The sequence below is a fragment of the Pantherophis guttatus genome, chromosome 1, assembly GCF_059756535.1.
Source record: "Pantherophis guttatus breed Tessera chromosome 1, ASM5975653v1, whole genome shotgun sequence".
NCBI classification, from domain to species: Eukaryota; Metazoa; Chordata; class Lepidosauria; order Squamata; family Colubridae; genus Pantherophis; species Pantherophis guttatus.
The window spans coordinates 51,210,997-51,238,418 of NC_142063.1; the positions used below are offsets into that span (position 1 = coordinate 51,210,997).

Sequence of the window (27,422 nt, forward strand, 5' to 3'; positions counted from 1 at the left end):
GCTTGATGATCAAAAAATATCCACAAGTGTTAAAGTACGAAAGTCTTTTGCATTTTAGAGAAATGCTCAATTACAAAGTCTAATTTCAGCTATAATGATCACAGTGTGCAAAATCATTTATTTAGAATAACAATATTTAATGGTGGAGATAGAGCTTTAGGAATTACATTCATATCTGTGTCAGGTGAACTGAAGAAAATATTACAACATATCTTGTTGATTCCATACATCTTGTACAGACATACAGTGTTACCCAACATGCAGGTGGGTTTTTGGTATATATTCAAGAGTACTTTTTAAAGTGGGAAATACATCTGTTTTTTTCCAGACTGTAATGATCCAGCTGTTCAGGGGAATAGGCCAGCTAGTTTTTCTAAATATAACATCTAGTTATAGGTAGAACTTCGTATATTTCAACATGGTCCAGCTACAAATTGCTCTTTTTTGGAATTGGGATTTTTATTTTTACATTCTGAGAGGATAACCAAGTTATAAGTTTGGTAGATATCATTTTAAGTTGCATGTATAGTGTCAGATTCTTTTTTATGTTTGCCATTTCCCTGTAGCACAATAGATGCATTTTAGAGGTACATTCCAGGCATGTCAATCAGTGGTGGGTTGCTACCGGTTCAGTACCGGTAGCAGCGGCATCGGGAGACTCTGCCCACCCGCCCAGACGTCATCAAATATGATCTGCGCATGTGCAGATGGGGTGCATGTGCGAGCAAAGTGCACACACGCGTGTACTAGCGAACTGGTAGCAAAGATAAGTGAAACCCACCCCTGATATCAATGCATGTGAGTGCAAAGTATTTTGTTCATTGCAAGTAATAAAGAATAAACAATATTTATTCTTTTAGCCTTTAATTAGTGCAGCTTAATGGGACCTAAGAGACACATATTAGGCTTTTGGTTGTTTATCAATAATTATAATGAATTTACTTGTTTGCTTTTTTGACCTTGCTGTACCTTGCCAAGAATCTTTTTAGTTTGGAATAGGCTATAAATATTGTAAATGAACAAATAATAGTGTCTTGAATAAACAAAATTGCAGGAAACTGAAAAATTGCTTTGATGCTTTCCATGTATTCAAAGAAATTTGTTTTCATTATACGTAAACCTTAAGTTTATATATATCTGTCTGTAAGCATAGGTCTTAATATGTTGTGCTGACTTCTAGGCTTTAACAGCAGACTTGGAAAAGAGGGACCACCAGCAGCAAAGGATGATGAGCCAACTGAAAGAGATACAGAGCAACTATAAAATCTGCGAAAATGAGTGCAGAGCTGCAGAATTACAGGTTACAGAGCTAGGTCAGCAACTAGAAGAATCAATCAAGGAAGCAGAGAAGTACCTAGCTGAATTCAAACAATCTGAAGTACTAAGGCTAGAGACTGAGAAGAAAAAGGAGGAGTTAAAACTCAAAGCTCAGGAATCAATTCGATTCTGGAAGCTAAGGTGTAAAAAACTAGAACATGGAAAAGAAAAACAAACCGAACTTCATAGCCAGTTGATGGAGAAGAACAATTTGGTATGGTATACATTTTTTATTTCCTTTAAACAATAACTTTGCATTATGTAAATATTTGCTGTTCTTCCAATACAGTTTAAAAACAATGCTTCCTAAACCTGGATAAATTACCCAAATTGAGTAAACTGATTTTTCTTTGGGTAATGTTATACAAACCCATTACCCAATCATACAGTGGCACTTAAATAAGGAGACTCTGATAAGCTGTAAAAAGGATTTTCTGATTAGTGGTTTTGGCTAATGAAGGAAAAAGTTTGGAAAGGACTGGTTTAAAACTATTGAAATTAATTTGTGTAACTATTATGAACTATTATTAAAACACATTACACTAGTAGTGAGTGAGGAGGCCTGATGAGATATGACTTTCAGTAGAAAACACTGAAATAACAAAAAAGTATAATTTAATCAAAAGACAAGGTAATTTTTTAACATTTAAAACTGATCACAGATGGAAATTGGGTGAAGTCCAAATCTAGCCCAAATTAGATAATACATACCTAAATAACCTAAAATCAATTAGTTATGACTAATTTATCTTGAGTTAATATCAGTGGGCTTATGCTCATTAAAGGTAAAGGTTCCCCTTGCACATATGTGCTAGTCGTTCCCGACTCTAGGGAGCAGTGCTCATCTCCATTTCAAAGCCGAAGAGCCAGCGCTGTCCGAAGACGTCTCCGTGGTCATGTGGCTGGCATGACTAAATGCCAAAGGCGCACAGAACGCTGTTACCTTCCCACCAAAGGTGGTCCCTATTTTTCTACATGCTTTCGAACTGCTAGGTTGGCAGAAGCTGGGACAAGTAACAGGAGCTCACCCCGGTACGTGGCACTAGGGATTCGAACTGCTGAACTGCTGACCTTTTGCTTGACAAGCTCAGCATCTTAGTCACTGAGCCACTGCGTCCTGTTCTATGCTCATTAGACTCACATATTTTGTCTCTAATGCTATACTGGATCAGTCTTTGATTAGCACAACTATTCTCACACTTCTCCTATAAGAAACATTATAAATTAGGAAGGGAATGATATAGAATTGGTTCCCTCCATCTTGCCTCATCAAAATTGGGAACTCTGTAATATACTTAAAAACTATTACCAAAGAATTTTTAAAAATAATTTCTAGGATTGAAGGCTTAAAACATAAGATAATTATCGAGTATAACTTTTAGAAAGCTGTCCAGTTTTGATAATCTGATAAAATAAAACACATTCTGAGCACTTTGTTTTTAGGGATAACTGTATTCTGTCTGGGATACTGTCTTCATTCGCCTGCTGTTTTATGCTTGCAAAGTTACAAGGCATCTTTTCCTGTTAAGTTGCTCTTGCTCTGTTAGGAATACAACTTTGTGACTTTTCAGTCAACATTAATGGCTGAGATTTTATTTATTTAAAGAACTCATGTGGCTGCCTTTCTTACACAGTGATCCTAGGCAGACACAGTAACCAATAAAAACTACAACATAATAACACATTGTACCCTTCTCACCAAGGCATCAGAACTACACACACTATTGATTCATTGACTCAACACCATTCCTACACAAATACTTAGGAGAAGAGCCAGGTCTTCATAGTCTTTTAGAAGGCTAAAAGTGTAGTTCCCCCACCCCTTCAAAATCTCAGTTGGAAGCTATTTTAAAGGGTCTGGGCTTCAGGAATTGTAGGGACAATACATCTGTGAAGGTAGAATACTGATGGAGGTACAAAGTTATGTTAAAACTTTGAAATTTGGAGGGGCACATAAGCTCTACTTAATAAATAAATAAAGGATGCAAAACAAATGTAAACAATTTGTTTTTCTCTACCCTATGGCTGATTAAAGATAGGGATTGCACATGTCTACTTGGATTTCTTTTATAGCTTTTCCAGCAGGTTTCTTCCTGAGCTTTATAAAGCTAAGCCTCTTGTTTCCAGTAGTGAAAAATCAGACACCTCCCAGAAGCCCACAATCCCCTTTACGGATCTGCTTTTGGAGGTGCAAAATATGTTTTGTCAGATTGGGAGTCAGACAGTCCTGATAGCCAGAATGACTCTGAACTGGTAGTTTATTTGCAGGTTTGACTAGTTGATAGTCTCAATGGATTTTCATTTGCATTCTCTCTAGAAATAGCAGTTCAGTTTCCCAAATAGGAAAATAGGTCACCACTGATTCTCAAAGGATACCCCAGTGTGAAGTTTGAGACTCTTTGGGAAGTCTTTGCCTTGTTTCATTCTGTATTTGCCCAGAAGGAAGGAACTAATAGTTATGCATTTAGAGATCAGTTATGCAATATAATTTTCAATTTTGGTGATCAGTTGAAAAATTAACATTTAAAATACCAATTCATATTGAAATTAAATATTCCTGAATAATGTCCAGAAACAGAAAAAAAACCCTTAAATACTTAAAGAAGAAGTATATTTTGATGTGATAATAAATATGGGAGGAAAAATGACTGGTGTGAAAATAGTAAATTAGTCCTTCTACCCTAGAGGTAAAAACATGCAAAGAGGACAGTTTTGGCACATAGCCATCAGCAACCTGAAAGCAATAATTAAGTTTATGATTGCAGTTTCAAAATAATCAACTAACATAGGAAAAACAGATTTAATACTGAAAAGCTTTTTTTTAATGTCCTAAAAAGGCTTCAATGTGATATACACCACATTGACAAGTTGGTGGATTTTCTTGCTTGCTTTATAATTAATCATTCATTTACTTTACACTCTGTCAATGCAAATTATACTTAGCAGAATTTAAAAGTTTCCTGTCTAAGATAAAAATGCAGATCAACCCTTTAGTTCGCAATAGGTCAGGAATTCTTAAAATCTTTGAAAGGGCAGAATAAAAAGGAATATCGGTAAGACATTTTGGGGGAGGAAGAAAATGTTAACACAAGATTTTGCTGGATGGCCTAATAGTAGGCAACTGCTTAGCAGGAAAAGAGGATAATTTGAATTTAGTCTAAATTTGAATAGCAAAGTTTAATACAGGTTGTTTGGAGTAGTTTGACAGACTCCACCTTGCAAGGGATTATGGGGTCGTTAAACGAAGATGATGATGATGATTGTTACTTTTTTATATACAATATACATCAATTTACATGTATATTTTGTATTTTGTCTTTGATGATCTTTATATGATTACTTAATATAGTGGAGAGGCCTCAGTAATTCTATTCTCTTTAAGATCAATGCTGGTGGTAGAATTATATTTCTTGGCAAAGATGAAAGAGAATGGATAAACCAGTTATAATATATATATATATAATCCAGAAAGGGGTTAAAAGCAGTTAGGGCTGGGCAGGTGTGAAAAATGCCAAACCATTCAAATCTGAAAGGGCTTTGACTGGGTAGATAATACCCGAATGTGGAACATATCAAGACTCATGAACATGCCGGAGCCTCTAATTACTCTTTTGAGGAGCCTGAACAATGAGTAAGAAGTTATTGTAAGAATTAACGTTGAAGAGACTAGTTCAGGAAAAAGAAGAGAGACAAGAATGGACCAATTTAACTCATAATGTTAAATCTATTATGTAATAAAGTTAAATATTGGAAGAGTAGCCTTTTGGAAGAAAAAAACAGTAGGCATCTAATCACTTGAAATAATGCAGATAATGCCAATTTATTAAATGAAAATGAAGAGTTAATTAGGAAGAGAGAATTAGGTAGTTATGGGACACACACACAAACAGCTTTTATGCTATGGATTTTTAAAAATTTTACACTTCCTAGAGTCACTAAAGTGAAATGGGTGATATGTGATAGATAAATAAATGACAGAAAGTGAAAATGTTGAATATGTTGAATATTAAAATGACAAAGTAAAACTCAACCAGAATGCTTAGTGAACTCACAGTTAACATTGAAGAAGTGAAGACTATAAATAGTTTATAGTTTATAGTTTATAAGTTTTTTCAACTCAAGCATAAAGATGGATAGATTGTTGAGGAAGTAAATTAATTCTAGGGAGGAAGGTAGTGATAAACAGTATCATGAAGTATAGGCTATTTCTATGGCAACAAAGATTAGGATAGTTAAATCAATCATTTTCTCCAGTTGTGAAATCTAGATATTGAGTTAGAACAAAAGAAAAAAGATAGATGTCATTAGATTATGGATTTGGAGACAGCTGCTCAGAAAACTATGAACTGCAAGGAGAACTAATCAGTCCATCATGGAAAAAAATAAAAGGAAACTATTGTTTAGAGCAGGGGGGTCAAACTCGATTTCATTGAGGGCCACATTGTGGGCCAGGGTGGGTATGGCCAGAATGGGCGTGACCAGCTCGACGTCACTTGTGTTGGGGGTGCCTGTGGAGGCCTGCCAGCAAAAACTGGCTCCTGAGCTCCGTTTTTGGCTGCGACTGCCTCCTGAAACTCTCTGCCAGTGAAAACGGAGTTCAGGTGGGCCACACGCAGCCCTCCCAAGCTCTGTTTTGACTGGCAGAGGCATTGCGGGCCGGTCCTTCACTGTTCCCAGGGTGGCCCTGCAGGCCAGATCTAAGCACCCTGTGGGCCAGATCCAGCCCCCAGGCCTTGAGTTTGACATCCCTGGTTTAGAGTTAAGGAGCATCAAGCATACATTCATATATTTTAACTATGTGATACTAGAGAGAAACTTGAAAAACTTTCTGTGTTTAGCAGAGTTGAGGCAAGTTAAAAAAAGGGAGAAGGCAATGAAAGGATCCAAAATCAGGGAAATTACTTGAATGAACAGCTGCAAATTATTGCTAGGGAGACATTAAATTGAACGGCTTTAATCTCAGAGTTATCAGGATTTGAGTTTAACTCAGTGGCCTGCATGTTTGGTTATTTTTAACAGCAAAAGAAATGATTGTAAGTGAGATACATATTTACTTTAAAAAATAAATATTAGGAAGAATCTAGTTAATCCTTCTAATAACACTGGGGTGTCAAACTCAATTTCATTGAGGGCCACATCAGGGTTGTGTTTGTCTTCAGGGGGCCAGGTGGACATGTGGGCATGGCCAGGGTGGGCATGTCACTTGTGTCAGGGGCGCTTGTGATGGCCCGAGCGGAGCTGGGGAGATCCACTGTCTCCTCCAGAGGAAGGCAAGATCAGGGAGATGGCCAAACCCTTGTCCTCCAGAGAAGCTTCGTTGTCCCTCTCAGGCCACATGGAGGATCCCTGGATGGCAGCACAGGCTGTCCAGAGCCCTAGGCAGCAAAGGACAAGTGCCCAGCCTGGCCCTCGAGCTCCCAGGGCACCTGGACCCCACAGCTCAGCCCAGTCCCGCTTCCCCAAGGGGGTGCCCAGCTGCGCTTACCTCCTCCTCAAGGCTGCTGCTGCTGTGCTTGCTCTTCTTGGCCAGGTTGCTCTTGGTGTGTGCGGGAGGGCAAAGTGTTTGGGTCAGAGAGAGGACCACTCCCTCTCCATGTGAAGAGACTCGGCTTTGTAACCAAGGCATCCTCAGCGATAGGATGGGAGACCACCAGGAGAGGTCAGGAGGAGGAGACAAGGGGATGGTGAAAGGGCAGCAGGGCTGCTGATGGCCAAGTGCTAACGTAGGACTTCCCTCAGACCCTCCCTCCCTCTCATTATAATCTCCTTCCTTCCTTCCTTCCTTCCTTCCTTCCTTCCTTCCTTCCTTCCTTCCTTTTTCTCTTTTCTTCTTTTTTCTTCCTTCTTCATTTTCCTTTCTTCTTCCTTCCCTACTTTCTTTCTTTTTCTGTCTTTGCTCTCTTCCCATCTTTCCTTCTTTTTCTTTTTCTTTGTCTTTCCTCTTTCCTTTCTTCTTTCCTGTTCCTTCTTGGATGCTCAAATGCAAAAGAGGAAACATTTCTCGATGCCTCCTTGCCTTGTGATCAAATGCCATTTTTGCTTTGTGTTGCTAGTACTCTACCAGCAAAAACAGAGTTCGGGAGGGTTACCCACGCCCCTCCTGAGCTCCATTTTCAGCTGCGATGACCTCCTACAGCACTCTGGCAGTGAAAATGGTTGCCACCAGGTTGTAGATCAGCACCCAGTCGGCCTAGGCCAGGCTGAGGCACGTGGGCCAGTCTTTTCTCTGTTTCCAGGGTGGCCCTCTGGGCCAGATCTAAGCACCCCACAGGCTGGATCCGGCCCTCAAGACTTGAGTTTGCCACCACTGTAATAACGGAACAGGGTGGGGGGGGGGAGTTAGTTTTCCTATCAGCTTATAACCTTCTGTATACCTTTAAACTCTATTCTGAACCAAATACATACATAGCATTTCAGAATTTGGGAAGGGCTGGCTTTGTATATATGTATGTATGCAAATATGAAAATGTTGCTTGAATATTTGAGTAATGAAAAGCAGGTAATAATCCTATGAAGTTTGCTTACATGTTTAATTGGAGGAGTAGTATGCCAGTAAATTCCAGACTTGCAAACTATTGCATATAAAGATGTATATAATGTACCAATCACCCAATCACATTGTTAGTGCAATTAGCGAAGTTGATGCAGTGATCATTTCTTTTTTTGATCATTTGATCATTGACCATTTCTTCTTTTTGATCATTTGCCTTTCATTTTGAGCAGTGGTATTTTGTGCCTTTTCTTCTCATAACAGATCCTTAGACCACTCACCTCTGCCCTATTTCATTTGAACTGTAGGTTCTTAAAGAAAAGGATGAATTGAAGAGCCAGCTCCTTTCAACTATGCACCAGATGGAAAATCTTCAAAAGGAACTGACAGATGTTCTTGAGAAAAGGGCCAGACAAGAAGAAGAGCTGCACTGTAAAGAAATGAAACTCAGTGAAGCTAGATCCTTGCAGATGACTCTTGAACAAGATACCAGAGATGTTAGAAAAACTGTGGATAACCTTGAGAACAAACTGCAAAAGGAGATCCTAATACAGACTCAAATAAGAACTGAAAAACAGCATTTAGAGGAAGAACTTGCAAATATCAACGGGATCCATGAAAAGGATCAAGCAAGATTGTCAGAGATGCAAGAGGTTATAAAAAACTTGAGTGCTGTTCGGGCTGATTTGGCCAATCAAATAGCAGAAGAGAAGAAATCCAAAAAAGAAATGGCGAAATCAGCGATGGAACTTCAGAAGCAAATAGAGTCTGTTCAGGAAGAGATGAGTACAATCAATAAGCAATTGAAACTTGAAAGAGATGTCCACAAACAGGAGTTAGGAGAACTTCGGTCAGAATTGAAGCAGATGAAAACCAAACATGATCAGCGTGTCCAAGAGATGATGAAGCTATTCAATCAAGAAAAAGAGGAGGCTGTTAATCACATTGGAATGTTGAAGGTATCTCTGAGATGGTCAACATATAGTCATTATTATTGCATAGTATGGGATAGATGGGATTTAATGAAATCGGGTTCTGGTGAATTGCTGCCTAAATAGTATGATATTTTGGATAATATTTTATGTGGCTGTTATTTTACTCTGATCTTTACCAAAATTATTTTGTTTTTATATACTATCTAACTTATTTTTTGTTTTAAAGAAAGAGGTGTATAGGCAAGATTGGATGAATGGTTATCATAATCTGAAAATTTTACACAAGGCAGGTGCAGTATTGGGAACAGAGAAATGTTTTGTGGGATCAGGCCATAGGCCAATCTAATTCAATATTCTGTATCACACAGCAACCAATTGAATACATTAGGAAACATATAGATTTGGACCTCCTTCCATAATCACTTTTGAGTAATCAGCATTTCCGACTTCTTGCTGACTTCCTCATTGAGTTTCTTTGTGGGAAGCTGGCAAGAAGCATAAGAAATTTTCCTCCCTCCCTCCCTCCCCTTCCTTCTTTCTCTTTCTCCCTGTCATTCTGTCATTATCTCCCTCCCTCAAACTCCTGCTGGCTTCCCCATTACTTTGCTTCTGGAAAGCTTCCAGGGAGAAAGCCAGTGGGGGATCCAGTAGAAAACTGCTGGATAGGGGAGAAAAAAAAAAAAGATGCGCAGAGGTGTAGGTCAGGGTGTTGTTCAAGAGGTTCCATGTGGTTTGAGGAGAGCATGTGTGTTGGTAGCGTGAATCAAAAAGGGTGAGTGAGGGTTCATAGGAGTATTTAAAATGCTGTTAAGGGTCAAGAAAGGATGTGGAGGATGCGTGACAAGAATAATGCATAGGGGTCTCAGTGTTGTGTGAGAGTTACTCAACCAGTTGGGGATTGTGTGTGATATGTATGTTTGTATGTATGTTCATAGGGTGCCCAGGGTTGCTTGAGAGTACACAAGAGGTATCATGTAGGTCAGGTATGTGTGTGGGGAAAGGATTCATGAAGGTATGCAGGAGGTGCTACATTGACTGGGAAACTGTCATGGAATGTTGAAAATGAAGATCATGTGATTGTAGTACCAGTAGCAGAGCAGTACTAGCACTGAAGCAGTCACAGCTTCCCCAAAGAAGCTATCCTGCAGAGCCTGGATAGCTCTGCAGACTAAAAGCACTGTAATTTAACACCAGCTGTCTGCAATTAAAGTAAGTTCGAATCTTGCCAGGCTCAAGGTTGACTCAGCCTTCCATCCTTTCTAAGGTAGGTAAATTGAGGACCCAGTTTGTGGGGGCAATAAACTGACTTTGTATAAAATATACAAAAGTATGAAGGCTATTGCTTAATGCACTGTAAGCCGCCCTGAGTCTCCGGAGAAGGGCGGCATATAAATCAAATTAAAAAAAAATTCCCACCTCCAGGAGTCAATCTTGACCTGCTCAAGGTTGACTCATCCATCCTTTCAAGGTTGGTAAAATGGGGACACAGATTGCTGGGGTCAAAAGACTCACTCTGTAAAGCACTTAGGGCTGTAAAACATTATGAAGTGGTATATAAGTCTAAGTGCTATAGCTATTAAGTGTCCCTTTTCCTTTCTTTATTCCAAGTAATAAAATTTCTGCATAGAGGAGATGCTTCAGCTATGTCATCAATACTCTAAGTATAATCTCTCATGGGCTTTACTTCATAAAAGATGTAGGTAGTTATGTTGATAGTTCTGTTTGAATTCTCTTTCTAAGGATCCAAAGAATTTGCCTTTTTCACATTGGATTTTCATTGTGCTGTCTGTTGTGATTTCAAGCAGTCTTTCCTGACCCATCATTGCCTGTTCTGGTTCCATTCATTTATGGGAAATGTTGGGGGAAAGCATCTGGTCAGATTAGTACTAACAGTATAAACTGTACATTATTACATAACATCTCAAATAAACAGTTATTCCTATAAGTACTTGATGCTTGATAAATCAGAATAAATGGACTTAAAATACATTTTTTCACTATGTAAATATTGTATTGACAATAATTAAACCAGATGGGGATTTAGTTTGAAAAAAATAAGCTACAGTTTGATTTCAAACTTGCTTTTCTTTTTATGCTATATTTTCTCTTTACTACAATTGTAGTTTTTCACTTCTTGTACAGATAAACCTGTTTCCTCCCTTAATAAAACTGGTTATTTATTGGGTATTAAGAAACATCAAATTACTACAAAATAAATTTCTGAACCAGTATTTTTCTCTAAATTTCTGTGCCATTAATATGAAATACTGAACACTTCATTTCTTGTCTGGTTTCCTTCCAATAGTCAGAACTTGTAGACGAAAGGAATTTTGTAAAAGCTCATCGTCGCCAAGTAGAAAAAATGAAAATTGAATGTGATAAGCTAACAGCGGAACTAACCCACAAGGAAGAAGAAAATGCAAAAATTAAGCGAAAATGCAACATAATAAAACAGGAATTAGATGAAAAGGTAAAAGAAAAATATAGACCTGTGTAATAGAACAGTACCTGTTTAATGAAAAACTACGTTTACGAGTTAAGAAATATTTATTTTTTTATGAGGTAAATTTCTATCTTGGTGATCTTTTTGTTTTACTCTTCCATTTTCTCCAAATGCAAAAAGGAAACATGACACAAAGAAAGTCTTCTTGTATTTGATATTTATTTATCTAGTTGTATACTGCTGCATAATAAATATGGTGACAACAGTCTATTACATGAAACACTCTGATATCGTAGTTCTGAGTATTGATCCATGGTTGATGTCCTATGGTTGAAACATGAGAAAATTGCTTATGAAAGTCTGCCAAAAAGTTTCAAGTATGCTGCATGCTAAATTCCAAACTTCTGCTCTGCCATATCAAGTATACACTGATATGAATTTTTTTTTCCTAAAAGTAAAATATTATTAGGAGTGTCCCAAAGGTGTTTTTTCAAGAGGCAACTGGACTTCCTGGTTTTTCTTTGAATACATTTCACTTTTCGTCCAAGAAGCTTCTTTAGCTCTGGCTGGATGGTGGGGAATGGAAGGCTGTACAGATCTGCAGTCTACAACACAGTCCTTTCAACAGTTCCAAGAAGGCTCCACATCCATTTGAACTACTTTGGTGATCCTGCCGACACAGATAAATCATGTGGCCTTACCAACTCTCTAAAAGAATACAAATGACTAGCTGTCTGCAGGGAGTATAAATCCTTTCATTCCCCACCATCCAGCCAGTGCGGAAGAAGCTTCTTAGATGAAAGCGAAACGTCTTCAAAGAAAAACCAGAAAGTCCAGTTGTCTCTTGAAAAAGCACCTGTGGACAACCATGACCTGGATGACTGACAATCTCCATAGACATTATTAGGAGTGATTTGAGTTTATAAATAGACATTCATTGAACTGCTAGCAGCATTTTAATGTTCAAAAATGATCTGAAATGCCATTGTTTATTATTATATTTATATTCCAACCTTATTTTGTATAACTTACAGACCCTTTTTATTATTTATTTTTTATTTTGTATAATTTACAGACGTCTTAGAAATGGGGTGAGGTCAACAGTAGACAGTTTAAGGTTAAAGTTTTGGGGGTTTGGGGAAGAAACCTGACTCTGTGGTTTCATCCCAAAACCCCCAAAATTTTAATCTAAGACTGTCTACTGTTAACCTCACCCCATTCCTAAGAGGTCTGTAAAGGGCATGTATAAGAGCACCACCGTGCCTACCGTCGCTGTCCTAATATTCCTTTTTACTCTTACTCTTTTCATGTATTCAAATTACCTGTATATATGCTTATATATATACTTATATATGCTTGACAAATTAAATAAATAAATAAAATAAATAAACTGAAGGCAGCAAACACAATGCTCCTACCCCCTATTTTCTCCACAACAACATTCCTGTGGGATAAGTTGGGCTGATACAGAGGGAAGACTACAATTCATGATCTCCAGGGTTATATCCTGGACCTTAACACTGCACCAAACTGGCTAAAAAACTACAGCCACCCAACATGGAACTTGAACCCACAACCTTGCAGTTGAGTGCCATGCTCTATGGAATGAGCTAACAGGGCTTTCTGAGATCAGATTATTTATTCCTAATTGATATTGTCATTACTATACATGGCATACTGTCATGGGAGATCAAATGATAGAAATGTAAACTGCCTTGAGTCACAAGAGATAAATAGTATAAACATGTAATTTATGAATTAAAAAACTTCAAAACTGATTCCATCAGACCTACAGGAAAAGAAATAAATGCCATCAAGTACCTATTAGTAATTTAATTCAGAAAAATAAATGACCTGCTTTAGATCAGTGCATTTGAATTGTCATAGGTACAAAAAATTTAACATCTGCCAATGTTTCAATATGCGATATTTAAACTGGGTCTGGAGTGATAGTGACTCCAGCCCCAGTTTAAAATGAAAAAGTGTTGGTTTGTTTTTTTTAAAGGAATAGCTTTACATTAAGGTAAGAGGCATTCTTAGCTCTTTTGAAAAAAGGAAGTAAAACTAAAAAAGTGTTTCCTGCCAGTGTGCATTGTTAATGTATTTGAATGATAATTGTATTGGTATAAATTTAGATGGCCCTGGGTAAGTAAGGCAGAGAAAAGCTATATACCAATTTTTCTATTAAGATTTACATTAGTGTATGAGTGTATGTTGAGAAACGTGTCAACCATTTCTTCAGATTGAAGAAGCTGCTTGGATAAATAACAAAATGTTTCAAATTTACAAGAAAAGTTCAGTTGTCATGTGTCCATAATAGTTAGATACAAAAATGGCCTAATTAATTTATGAAAAATACTGATGTACTGCAATGCTCTTAATCTCACTGTCTACTAAACAAATAATGAGAAATACATTTATCTGGTTTGCCTTTGTCTAGTTCCACATTTTTCTTTCCAGGATTTTGTTTCCCATTAGAACTTCCTTTGCAAACTACAAGTTTGGATAGTTTTTCTGTTGTTGATTGGCATATTCTTCAGGGTTTTTTTAACCTTCTGAGTTGTTTTCTTTTAGTATGTTTAAGTGTTTTCCGAGAGGGCTCAACGTATAACACTGAACATCTTTGTTCTACACTAGCCTTTTATAGTTTAACTCTTCTGGCAATGCCATGAATTTCTTTATTCTTACTAAGTATTCTGTGGAAAGTGATAGAAACAGGCAAAGGGATTTAACAGGCTTCAAGATTATTACCAAGACGTGACAAATTTATAATGTGATGTTCCAATGAAACCTTTGAAACAAAAACATTCTGCCTCTTTTTTTAAAATAAAAATGTAGGTTCATCCTGTAATTTGAAGAACTCGGAGATAGCATCCCATAGGAAATTGCTAATGGTTTTCCATGTTCTCTGGTCGGTTACACAACTACAACGTTGCTTAAACATTTGGCTCATAAATAAAAGTACTAGTGCATTCCAGCAATTTCCAAAGGCTGTCCAGGCCAAGCTGTGTTTGGATTTGCACTTTCTGATGACAGGTTTTCTAATGACTCTTCTTCCTGCATGGATATAATTAAAGAGAGAATAAGAGAGCACAGAGTCTACTTTTACCAAATCAAAATATTTCCCTGGGTAAAACAGACCCACGATTGGATTCTTACTATTGTGTTCTTTGGATCAGAGCAGAGCAGCTGCTCAAAGCTAACTCTTTATAATGTCAAAAGAAAAAAAAAAAACGATCAAATGAGAAAATGTCAAACAAGGATTCATTTTTGAGAACTTGATCAGAGGACTGCATTCTGGTTTTCATTTCCTTGGGAGCTTTTTTTTTGTGAGTTATTTATTAAATATGTTTTCTTTGTATCCCTAGGAGGTGGTGAGAAAATGAACCTTTGACCTAATCTAAAACTATGTAAATGAACATCTTTGGACTTTCTCCTCCTATTCCGCATCCCATCATGGCCTTCTTTTGTAAAATAAAGGCAACGCACAAGCAAAATCATTGCATAGTGTTGTATGAGGAACATTAAATAGTTCACATCAATCTTTTTTCTCCTGTAATCCTAGAGAACAGTTATCTTCAATATGGGCAGATTTCAGTGTTACAAAATGAATTCAAAGTGGCCATGTGATGTTCCCCAATGTATGCGGGGAATTTCAATAGTAGTAATGATCTACATTTCCATAGTTTTCTCTGAGCATGGTTGTTTGCAAGCTACCATGTGTGAGTTACAGTGGTGGGTTTCAATTGTTTTTACTACCGGTTCTGTGGGAGTGGCTTGGTGGGCGTAACTTGGTGGGTGTGGCATGGGAAGGATACTATAATATCACCATTCCCTCCCCAATCCAGGGAAAGGATACTGTAAAATCTCCGTTCCCTCTCCAATCCAGGGCCAGGGGAAAATCCCCATTTCCTCCTGATCAGCTGGGACTCAGGAGGCAAAGAATAGATGGGGGCAGGGCCAGTCAGAATTTTTACTACCGGTTCTCCGAACTACTCAAAATTTCCGCTACCAGTTCTCCAGAACTGGTCAGAACCTGCTGAAACCCACTTCTGGTGAGTTGGGCAGCTATATAAATTTATTTATTAAATAAATAGATATCATTAACCAACTAGGATGTTGCCCTGTTGGGTCAAGAAACATCTGCAAGTAAGCAACCAGACAAACTCAAAAGGCATCAAGAGCTTCACAGTTTAACTGTGAACTGTATATGTTCTCTGTTATTTATTGTCTTTTTCTGCATTTGTTGTGAAATATATTGAGATTATCAACAATTGTTTATTACATATAATTTCAGCTTATTTATACTCAATCATCTGAAAATTGCTAAACAAGCCACAGGCTGATATGCCATTATCAAAATTCCATTTCCTTCTAGAAAATAATCTCACATGTTGTATGTATGTACTTTTTTAAAAAATCCCACAATTTGCAACATTTTGTGAGGGGTCTGATCCCAGCATAGGGCAAGCTAACAAAATTTAAAATTCTGAACAAGGTGGTCTTGACAAAATTTTCTTACACTCAAATAACTGAAAATGTATTTGGAATGGAGGGAAATATATATATATATATATATATATATATATATATATATATATAGATAGTAATAGTAATATCTAATACAAATTAAACTTAAAACAGAGAATAGAAAGGATAAAAAGTGCAAGGAAAAAGAAAGAAAAAAGTAAAATTAAAAATATAATAAAGAAATATATATATAAAGCGACTATATATTATATATATATATATATTTATATATATATTTATATTTATATATTTATATATATATAAAGCGACTCGCAATCTTTATGACAAGCATAAACTCTTTGCAATAGGACAAATGGTTTTCCTACTGTAAAGACCCATTAGCTGTTAAAGCTATTAAGTCTTGAAAAATCTCACTTTTCTATATTTAAATTTATAACAGTATTGGCGATTGTAGATTGTTTTTTAATTTAGTACGTGGAGATACAGTAATTCTTCAGCAAATGGACTGTGATCCTGTGACTTACACTTTAAAACAATATGGAAGTTAGCATGTGGTTCCTACAAAGAAGAGATACATTTAAAATAAAATCCTCTCCCATTACTATGACTGTAAGTCACGAATGGATCACAGTGTTTTCTATTAGTTGAGTGATACCATTAGATAATCACATACAGTAATTAGTTATGGAAATTCATTTCTGTTTGAATATAAAAGAAAATTCTCTGGCTATTTGCTATTAACATAATAAATATTGTTATGGTCATAACAAATGAAATACCAAGACATATGAAACATCAAGACTGCAAGATAGTATGGCTTTAGATATCAGTAATGAGAGGTGCAGTGGAAGAATGCAGTCCTATTTTAGGTTGCTGGAAACAACTGACTATTGTGGGAAACCGGTTGTAGGCTAACTGGAGCTTGAGAATGATCCAGCAGGAGATACGGGGTTTGTTATTGTCCTTGGAACTGGTCCATTCTGAAATGATTCTACTTCTTATCTCTGCTTGGGCTTTAACATGCTCTCTCCATAGATATGAGGCCAAAAGTGTTATACGAGAGTCTTTGCGTTGGAACTTGATGTGCCTCATGATGTGCTGTGGTAAGCTATTGAGTTACCTGGCCTTTTTATTAGGTAGTTTTTAGGTAGGGACAAGAAGGGGAATACTTTTCCTTGAAAACTGTTAGGAGATGTTAGTGTGAAGTTTCCGAAAGATGCCCTAATTAATTCATGAGCCATGAGCCGAACTTCAAAAGAAATACAGTCATTTATTAGAAGCACTATTTCGGCAATATTCGGATGCAGTTAGAACTAATCCCACGTAGATTTACGTTCCCCTATGATCTCCTGTCTCTCCCCTCCTCTCTGGCCATGTCATAAATCACATTCTCCAATTAAACACTTTGGCTGGCTGTGAAATCCAACACCCTCCTTCTGATTTCGGTCGGGAAGAATGTATGGAATGCACTTCAGTTAGGGAAATCAATCTATCAGTTCTCCCTCCCTCCTGCTCATGGCAACTTGAAAGCTTTGCAAGTGGACATTCGGCTCCCCTCACTTCCCGAGGGCGACCTGCGCAAAGTAACTTATGCTACTGATTTTAATCATTTGTAGCCATAGTGTTATGCTAGTACAAAGATTGTAGAGCTGAATTTAGAACATGTATCAAGGCTAGCCCAAAGATTTAGAAAAACCAAGAGTCTCTTCTTCTTTCAATAGGGCTGATAACTTTTGCTCATACTTCCCACAGCTTTCTTTATTGATTGGATGTGATCTGTAAAAAAGATGAAAAAGATTGTTCATTCTTTAAAAATGCCAAAGCAGTTTGGTCCCAACAATAGCAGCACTTTAATAAAGGCATTGAGAGGGATGGTCTTAGCTTCTTTGCAGTAATACTATCGCTACTTCCATAGATGACAATTGCACACATTTGAACCTCTCTCTGTACAGCTTTATTACTGGCAGCAACAAGTTGCAGAATTTTCTAGCAGGAAGTGATTTTTCTCAGTGCCACGGTACCAGTTAACTTCCCTAGTGCAACGTCTAAATGTATCAAGCAGTACATTTTGAGAGTTTAAAATGGCAGCAACTTGCCATTTAAACTTCAAGCAGATATTCTGCTCTGAAATACTCTGAAACTCAGGTAGGGTGCCATTGGAAAGATGTGCTTGTTTTAATGCCTTTGAAATCTCTGAGTCGGGTTCTTACCAAGTCTTGAGCTAGTACTAGCTCTCACAAACTGAGGATTTTGACTAAATGTAGATTATTCTCTCCAATTTATCCTCATTATCCTCGTCTTATATTGATTGATTGCAGAAATCCTGTCTTCCTAATGGACAAAATTCAAAGATAGGAATGATCTGCATATAATTCTTCAATCTTTTCTGCCCAACGTATATTGATGCTTTAAACTAAGCTGTCTTGAGTGAGATGTTTGTGTTAGGCAAAAGATGTCAGCTGAGAAAGAACTGTAGCACTGAAGTGTAAAATTAAACAATTTTGCTTTGTAATAAATCTTCAGATATTGAATATGAGCTGTTCTGTGGGTTCTGCTTATTTGCTGGATGGAAGAATTTACAGAGAGCTCCAGTGACTGTATGTTTTTGTTGTTGTTGTTTTGCCAATTCTGAAAGCTAGAAGTGCAAACTACAGTAAAAAAATGGCAATAACAATTATTTCCACCGTGTCTTCCCTGGAATAGCTGCTACTTTTGCTGACTAAAGACTGTGTAGATTACGTTGGCTCTTTGCTAACTTGTTTATTCCATGATGTCAACTGTGTCCACTCTGGCTCAACTTTCCTTTCTACTGAAATGCCAACTTAACTCTGAACCACTAGTGCACTAAATACTGTAAATATAATAGTAGCTGAAAGTAAGAGAGCTTGGTGGGAATTTATTTATTTATCAATCAATCAAATTTCAGTACCAGCCATGTCACCTAAATGACTCTTTCTCTCCATACCTCTGTGTTTTCTGGTCACCTATTTCATTTGAAACTAGTATCTTCTAGAAATCTTCAAGACTTTGGCCTGCAGCAGAATCAGTGGTGGGTTTCAAATTTTTTTACTACTGATTCTATGGGTGTGGCTTGGTGGACGTGGCAGGGGAAGGATACTGTAAAATCTCCATTCCCTCCCCACTCCAGGGGAAGGTTACTGCAAAATCCCCATTTCCTCCCGATCAGCTGGGACTTGGGAGGCAGAGAATAGATGAGGGCGGGGCCAGGCAGAATTTTTACTACCAGTTCTCTGAACTATTCAAAATTTCCACTACTGGTTCTCCAGAACTGGACAGAACCTGCTGAAACCCGCCTCTGAGCAGAATGTCTTAATTTCAGCCTTTTCACCTTCTTGTTTTCATTCCTTTCTGGAATTCAACTTTGATTCTGTTCACCTCTGTATGCCTTCATGCCACTCATATTTAATTTATAAATATTTTTTTCACATTCACATATACATACACACATTTGGGATTAGACTATAAAAAGAAAGTGTTATTTTATTGGACCTTTGATAATTTCCATGTGATAAACATGAGAGAAAGAATCCTTCTTTAGTCTATTTCAGCCATTCTCCACCACACACTTCATACTGCAGAGCCAACTGATATATAAATAAGAAGTGACAGTGTGTCCAAACTACAAACAAACCATCAACCATTATCTTGCTATTATTTCTTCTATACTGCCCTTCTCTCCCTCCTGCTTTTCGCTTTTTTTTCATCATCCCTGGAGACCTGATCCATAACACCAAATCAGAAATCCAGGATTTTAGTGTTGCTGTACCAAGAGATTCTCAGCTTTTGTGGAATTAGCTGAAACTATATTGAAATTATAGTTTATGCTTCTTATTCTGTGTCTCCTTGCTTTAAAGGGGGAAATGAGTTAGAATCCCACTGTGTACTTAAAAGAGACAACGTGTATTTAATTTTCTTACCTTTGTTTCTCATGTTCCAAATGAAAATAGCTGTCAGGAACAGTCTAACTGCTATCAGATTAGCAGCTACTACTGCTGCCTAATTTCCATAATGAGAGTTAGTACTGAGTGGCACTGCCTGGAGCTCTTAGAAACCTTAGATATGCCCCCTATAATTGAACAGACAGATATATTGCAGTAAGTAGATCTGGATATTTCTTTTGCTCTACTAATCTGATTTTTTTTTTGTTTTGTTTTCTGCATTCATATTAAAATCTCAGAGGAGTTTAAACAGTGTCTGTCCTCGCAACAACAAGTTTTGGCATCGATAAAATGATTAATCGAAAATTAGACAGTTCCAGGTCAAGTGGGGAACTGAACCATGATCTCCAGGCGCAGTCCAGAACTGAAAATACTATATTACATTTTGTGTGAAACATGTAACAACATTTTTCATAATGTCCCCACCTCCATAAAGTTTATCTTATACACATACACACACTCAAGAGCTGTTTGAAAGAGGTTGGCTTATTATTATTATTATTATTGTAGAAAAAAATGTAAAATCACAGCTGCCAGTTCTTTAATGGGTGTTGGCCTTCTTATATAGTACATCGAGTTCTTCCTAAGACCCTAGGATGTTGTAATGTATATATGTGGTATATGTGTGGATCAAAGCAGTATGGATTTTTGCAATTGATAAATGGAAATTTTGTCAACATGCAGATTTTCTAATGTTGTCTAAGATTTTTGGTATATGCTATCCAATTTATGCCATAATGATTCATTTTTTAGTTTTTCAGATCTTCATACTTTGTGATTTTTTCCAATTTCTTGTATTATCTATTTTCTCCTGGAATTGTCACATCAATTATCTATATATTTTTCTTTTCAACCACAGTTAAATCTGGTCTGTTATGAGCCAAGACTTTTATCAGTTTGTATTTGGAAACCCACAATATTTTAACCTGCTCATTTTCATCTACTTTTTCAACTCTCTGTTCCCATCAATTTTTCATTACTGGCACATGATAATTTTTACAAATGTTCCAGTGAATCATATAATAACAAAACCTAGTTGATAATGAAACATCCTAAAAAAGGGGCAGCACCAGACAACTAAAGGCCAATTACCTTCCCGCTAATAACTTTCAAATTTGTAACTGATATGGTAGCTGATGTAGTCCTACATCATTTAGTTGAAAACAAGGTCTTTTCACCTGAGCAAAAAGGAAACTGCTCAAACAGCAGAGGAGACTCACTACTACAGTTTCTCATTGCACTGTTTCCTCTGTCAACAGTACTGAACAAGTCAGGACATAGCTCTCAAACATCAAAAACATCTGCCAAGTTGTAGTATCCCATCTCCTTTGCATCCGAAATAGAATTACTACTCAACGCTGTCCGTATAGCCAAAATATTGCAATGGCGTTTGGACTGGACAAATGTGCCAAGGGTCTGGATGAAGAAAATAACTACAAATACCTGGGCATCCATCAACTGACAATATCAAGCATACTAAAGTCAAGAAGAAGGTTAGAAGTGAATATGCATGAGAGTGAAGAAGATCTTAAAATCCCAACTCAGTGGAGGAAATACCATCAAGACAATGAACACCTGGGCAATTCCAGTCATTAGATACACAGCTAGAATAGTGAACTTGACCTAAAGAGAATGAAAAGCTCAGGATAGAAAGACCAGAAAAATAATGACATTGAAGCAGGACCTTCATCCGCACAGCAGTGTTGACACAAGGAAAATAAGTGGGTGTGGAATGCTGCAAGTACACTGGACAGTTGAAGAAGAAATGGCTTTGGAAGAATATCTGAAGGTCAGTGAAGAAGATCCACTGAAGATCTTTTTATATACATCATAAATGCTTATTGAGTAGTGGAGAGACAAACTGCTCTACAAGAAAACTGAATGAAGAATAGAAAAGAGAAATGATAAGACAAAGTATTAATTGGTCAGTACATTAAAAATAGCAGGACAAGCAAATAGCAAGAATATGTGGCAATGTCTAAGAGGAAAATGGAGAAAGAGACAGAGGTCTAATTCTGGCTGCACAAAACCAAGCCTTATGAAAAAATGCACACCAAGTCAGAATTGAGAAGACAGAAGAGATAGAGAATTCAAAGATAGAAGAGACTACCTAGTTAGCTGCTCAAGATGTTCACACAGACACCTTGACTATAAAGAACATGACAAAGTAGCAACAACAGTGCATTTAAAAATCTGCTAGAGAGAAGTTCCCCGAGGATGGGCTCCAGCACAAGTCCGAAAGCTCAGAAGACTAAACCTCTGGTCCCAGTGACTGCCCCAGATTGGATCCTGCAACATTACCTTGAGACACTTATATTGGTTTTCATTCATGATTTAATAATCTGCAACCAATACCACTTACTTGCAACCAAGAACTGGTGGGACCACAACACATAGACAACTTAATAGAAAATGAAGAAGCTAAAGTGCTCTGGGATTTTAGGATTTAAATGGACAAGCAACTGCCACATAAACACTTCAGATTTTGCAAAGGTTGATAAGCAAAATCAGAAATTTGAATAGTGGAGATGGTAGTACCTGACAGCAGAACAGAAGAAAAAGAAGTGGAGAAAATCACAAAAAGCAAACATCTGCAAATAGTAGAACTATCATGGCAAAAGAAAACAAAGATAGTATCTTTAGTAATAAGCACCTTGAGTGCTATCCCAAAACATCTGTAGTACCACTTGAACACTATTGGCATTGACAAAATCACCATCAGTCAGTTGCAGAAGGAAGCTTTACTTATATACTGCAATGATACCTTTAACACTGTCAAATAATATCTGCCTGTTCCTTGTGAAGGGTTCAACTAGTGGATAAAAAGGCCAAATCCAGTCTAAACATCTGGCTAACTGTAGCAAACCATAATAATAATTACAATATTTAAAAGGGGAATGGGTAATTTAAGCCTTACAAACAGGCTTGTCCCCTTTAGGAAAGATTTTCTTGCCGTGACATCAGGTATAGTTTAGTTTACAAGCTGATAGAATCCATAAAATCCCTGGGCTACACATGCCTCCTGGAGAATTCTTACATATCATAGAATGTGTATGGAAATTGTAGAGTAATTCACACTTATAACATTCATCCTGCCACTATTACATACTGTGTTTATTTCAAGATGAATTCATTGGGTACGGCCTAAGATCAAGGGAAAAAGAGAGAGAAAATAGACCATAAAAGAGTGCTAATCTGAGGGAAAAAGCTTTGCTATCTTAATTTTGTCAAACTTGCAACAAATCTGTGATTTAGGGTTTTGTTGATTGAATTGTTTTTTTAAAAATAATTTTTACTGAAGTCAAACTGGATAGGAGTTTCTGAAAGTTTTTAACGGTCCACACATTCTTCATCAAACAATATAATTAAAATTTAAAAGAAAAAGAAAAAGTTCTTGAAGAGGCTTGGTTGATGCGAGGATCACGTTGTTAAAAGTTATATTAGAAATATGAAAGTGTCTTCAGACATATAATTGGGTATTATCAGACTCACAGAATGACTAAGAAGTCTACATATTTCTGAAGATTTTTTTTCAATATTGAAAATATAGAGAAGACAATGTTTTCAGTGTACAAATCATCATTTTATTCTATGTCATGGGCCCTTTAGTTAAAATGTTCCTTATTTTATTTTGTGGTTTTTCATTTGTTTTTAGTTTGTAATGGTATTAATTGCTGTTTTTACTTATTTATTTATTTGTTAAATTTATTTGCCGCCTATTTTGCTGTGGGGCTACTCTAGGCAGCTAGAATATTTTATCTGTAACTGCTGCACTTAATTGTAAATACATGATAAATACATTTCTTGTTTCTACTTTGTTATTGTTTGCTTTAGAATAAAATAATAAATAGTGAAGATGATCATCTAAGGAGGTTGGATGAAGAAAGGCTTCAACTTCATGATCAACTACAAAGTCTGAAAACTGAACATGAATCCATCTACACTATGATAGGAAGTGAAGTTGATGCAGCTTGTCAAGCCTTTTCAAGAGAATCTATGGAGAAAATGACAGTAATTATCTCTCAATTGTTCTTTTAATTTATTTATGCCTGGAATTTTATTATTATTTCTGTATTATTACAAAATAAAAATGAGGGCATAAAATGTGAGATCAGTAAAGTATGACATGGAACAACCATACGACAACTTAAAACTGAAGCAAGGTAAATTCAATAGAGAGGACAACCATTATTGAAGAAGCGTGAAATTTATATTTATAATTGAGTAAGTTACAAAGCCAGAAAAGAAAAAATATCTTCCGCTTGCACTGACAAGGTTAGATTCTCTGGGGACAATATTCTGTAACTGTAGTACCAGCATTATAAATGCCTTCTTTACTTATTATCAGTCTTATGTCTTTGGCAAGGGTCCTGAAAGAAGAACCAATCTACATAGATACTTATGGAATTCCTTTTAAATGTAATTGGTTGCTTCTTATTACTAATGCAGACTTTTCGTCAAACAACAAAGTGAATACTACACTTGATATTATTCCATGGTTCTAAGAAATAGTGTATTATTCCTAGCTGTAATTCACTGTTAATCATATCTGCTTTTGGCATGTTCTAACATCAGGTCTGTGAAGGCCAGACTAGCAGGTAGTCTGATTTTAAGAGAACATCTTAGCTGTTCCGTGATTTTCTCACTCTGCAAATGATATTTTCATCAGTTAGCAATTAAAATTTTAAGAAACAGTTAATAAGATCATTTTTCCAGTCTTCTATTTTTCTGTATTTATCTCCAATAAATAGTCCAAGATAAATTTTAACTTCATACATGCAATTTGCTATTTATATGCTATTTTCTAAGATTGCCAGAACTTGTTTTAATAATTGGGTGACTTTGGAACAAATGACATCCTATTAGTCCTGGTAGGTTATGTGACCTGTCCAGTTGCAAGCAATATCATTTTAGCCTGGGAGAAAAAACATAATTCTTTACTGTGCATGGATCCATTATGGATATGTTTTTTTGGTAATATAATATTAGAATCATATATAATTTGGAATAGAATCTTACATGCTGTGTTTGTAGTTCACATGGTGTGTCTGTAGTCTTCATGTGACAAGTAAACTTAGTAAATTTGTGCCAGAGTTTCTAATCTGGGACACTAAATCATGAAGATTATATGTTAATTTCTTTTTTATATTTTTTCTATTGCTTTTAACTAAATGTGTATTTATATTACAAGCTTCTCAAAATGGTAGTTCTTAATACATAGAAAACTTGAAAAAATAATTTTTAACAGTTTTTCAGTTCCTATTAGATTTTCTCTAATAATTCAGAAATAACTTTAAAATATCTCCTTAAGACCTACCTAGTGGCGATAAGAGCGGCGAAGTCTAGCTACTTCTCCGCTCTTATTGCATCTGCAGAGAACCGCCCAGCTGCGCTGTTTAGGGTGACCCGTTCCCTACTTCAGGTGGGGGTACGGGAAGATCCCTTAAAGGGTCGAGCTGAGGATTTTGTACAATTCCTGCATGATAAAGTCGCTCAGATTCGGGAAGGCCTGGACTCTGATTGGGTAGATCCAGGGGAGGAGACGGGGGCAGGTCTTGAGAGCGTTATCTGGGAAGAGTTTGACTCTGTGGCTCCTGAGGACGTGGACAGGATTCTGGGCAAGCTTAACGCTGCCACATGTTTATTGGACCCATGTCCCTCCTGGTTGGTACTGGCCTCCCGGGAGGTTACACGAGGCTGGCTCCAGGGGATTATAAATGCTTCTCTGAGTGAGGGTGTCTTTCCCACCACCTTGAAAGAGGCGGTTGTGAAGCCCCTCCTCAAGAAGCCTTCCCTGGACCCGGCTATATTATCAAATTATCGTCCAGTCTCCAATCTTCGCTTTGTTGCGAAGGTTGTTGAGAGTGTGGTGGCGCGACAACTACCCCGATACCTGGATGAAGTTGTCTATCTGGATCCGTTCCAGTCGGGCTTCAGGTCACGATACAGCACAGAAATGGCATTGGTCGCATTGGTGGATGATCTCTGGAGGGCTCGGGACAGAGGTTGCTCCTCTATCCTGGTCCTATTAGATCTCTCAGCGGCTTTTGATACCATCGACCATGGTATCTTACTGCACCGGCTGGAGGGGTTAGGAATAGGGGGCACCGTGCTTCGGTGGTTCTCCTCCTTCCTCTCTGACCGTTCGCAGTTTGTGTTGGCAGGGGGGCAGAGGTCGACCTCGAGGCACCTTATTTGTGGGGTGCCGCAAGGGTCAGTCCTCTCATCCCTTCTGTTCAACATTTATGTAAAACCGCTAGGTGAGATCATCCGTGGTTTTGGGGTGAGTGTTCATCAGTATGCTGATGACACACAGCTATACATCTCCACCCCAGACCACCCCAATGATGCCCTTGCTGTGATGTCCCGTTGCCTGGAGGCCATGCGGATCTGGATGGGGAGAAACAAGCTCAGACTCAACCCCTCCAAGACCGAGTGGCTGTGGCTTCCGGCGTCCCGGTATAGTCAGCTGGTACCATCACTGACAATAGGGGATGAGATCTTGCTCCCCACAGAGAGGGCCCGCAACTTGGGTGTCCTCCTGGATTCACGGTTATCTTTAGAAGATCATTTGACGGCCGTGGCCAGGGGTGCCTTTTATCAGGTTCGCCTGATCCGCTTGTGTCCCTTTCTGGATCGGGACGCCTTGCGCACGGTCACTCATGCCCTAGTTACCTCCCGTATGGACTACTGTAATGCTCTCTACATGGGGCTTCCCTTGAAAAGCACCCGGAGGCTCCAACTGGTCCAGAACGTAGCCGCACGGGTGATTATGGGCACAGCTCGTTACGCCCCTGTAACACCTCTCCTACGCGAGCTGCACTGGCTCCCAGTGGTCTTCCGGGTGCGATTCAAGGTGTTAGTTATCACCTTTAAAGCGCTCCATGGCTTAGGACCTGGGTACCTACGAGACCGTCTTTTGCCACCAATAGCCTCCCACCGACCAGTTCGTTCTCACAGGGAGGGACTACTCAGGGTACCGTCAGTCAAATTATGTCGACTGGCGACTCCCAGGGGGAGGGCCTTCTCTGTGGGGGCTCCAACCCTTTGGAATGAACTGCCCCCGGAGATACGGAATATCCCTGATCTCCGTGCTTTCCGCCGTGCCCTCAAGACCCTGATGTTCCAACAGGCAGGGCTAAACATACAAACATGCGAATGATTTTTTTTTTTTAAATGTTATCTAATTCTGGGTTTTATTTAATTGACCAAACTAAGTAATAATTTTAATTAGCAATTTTATGATGTTTGTGTGTCTATATTTTTCTTGACTGTACACCGCCTTGAGTCCTACGGGAGAAAGGCGGTATAGAAATATAATAAATAAATAAATAAATAAATAAATAAATAAATAAATAATAAATAAATAAATAAATAAATAAATAAATAAATAAATAAATATTATGAACAATCTAAGTTTGCAATGGTTAAAAAGAATCAGAATCAGAATAGAGCTTGAAGGGACCTTGGAGGTGTCCTAGGCCAGCCCCCTGCTCAAGCAGGCGATCCTAAACCATTTGAGACAAATGACTGTCCAGTCTCTACTTTAAAATCTCCAGTGATGAAGTACCCACAATGACTGAAGGCAAGCTGTTCCACTGGTTAATCGTCCTCACTGTTAGGACAATTCCAGGTTGCTTCTCTGATTAGTTTCCATCCAATGTTTCTTATTCTGCCCTCTGGAGCTTTGGAAAATAAATTGACCTCCTCTTCTTTGTGGCAGTATTTCAAATACTGGAATACTGCTATCATTTCTCCCCCCCCCCACCAGCCCTTCTTCTCTCTAG

At 37.7% G+C, this 27,422-nt stretch overlaps 1 protein-coding gene and 1 long non-coding RNA gene across 16 annotated transcripts in view; one reads left to right on the forward strand and one right to left on the reverse strand.

Moving 5' to 3' along the window:
* Positions 1–27,422, forward strand: part of CEP128 (centrosomal protein 128) — a 187,257-nt gene that overhangs the window by 45,721 nt on the left and 114,114 nt on the right. For all 13 annotated transcript variants that reach the window (XM_060687362.2, XM_087873309.1, XM_087873293.1 and 10 more), the window contains exons 13-16: positions 1,181–1,531; positions 8,116–8,766; positions 11,048–11,212; positions 23,470–23,646. In XM_060687362.2, the coding sequence (XP_060543345.2) occupies positions 1,181–1,531; positions 8,116–8,766; positions 11,048–11,212; positions 23,470–23,646 (1,344 nt within the window). The remainder of the gene's footprint in view (positions 1–1,180; positions 1,532–8,115; positions 8,767–11,047; positions 11,213–23,469; positions 23,647–27,422) is intronic.
* The window catches only part of LOC132710679 (uncharacterized), a 32,835-nt gene continuing 22,778 nt past the window's right edge, over positions 17,366–27,422 (reverse strand). The window contains exon 3 of one of the 3 annotated variants that reach the window (XR_015728792.1): positions 17,366–17,452. This is a non-coding gene — a long non-coding RNA (uncharacterized LOC132710679). Of the gene's footprint in view, positions 17,453–17,921; positions 18,008–19,679; positions 19,764–27,422 lie in introns of those variants that run through there. The other 2 variants (XR_009621376.2, XR_015728791.1) reach the window with 2 other exon arrangements.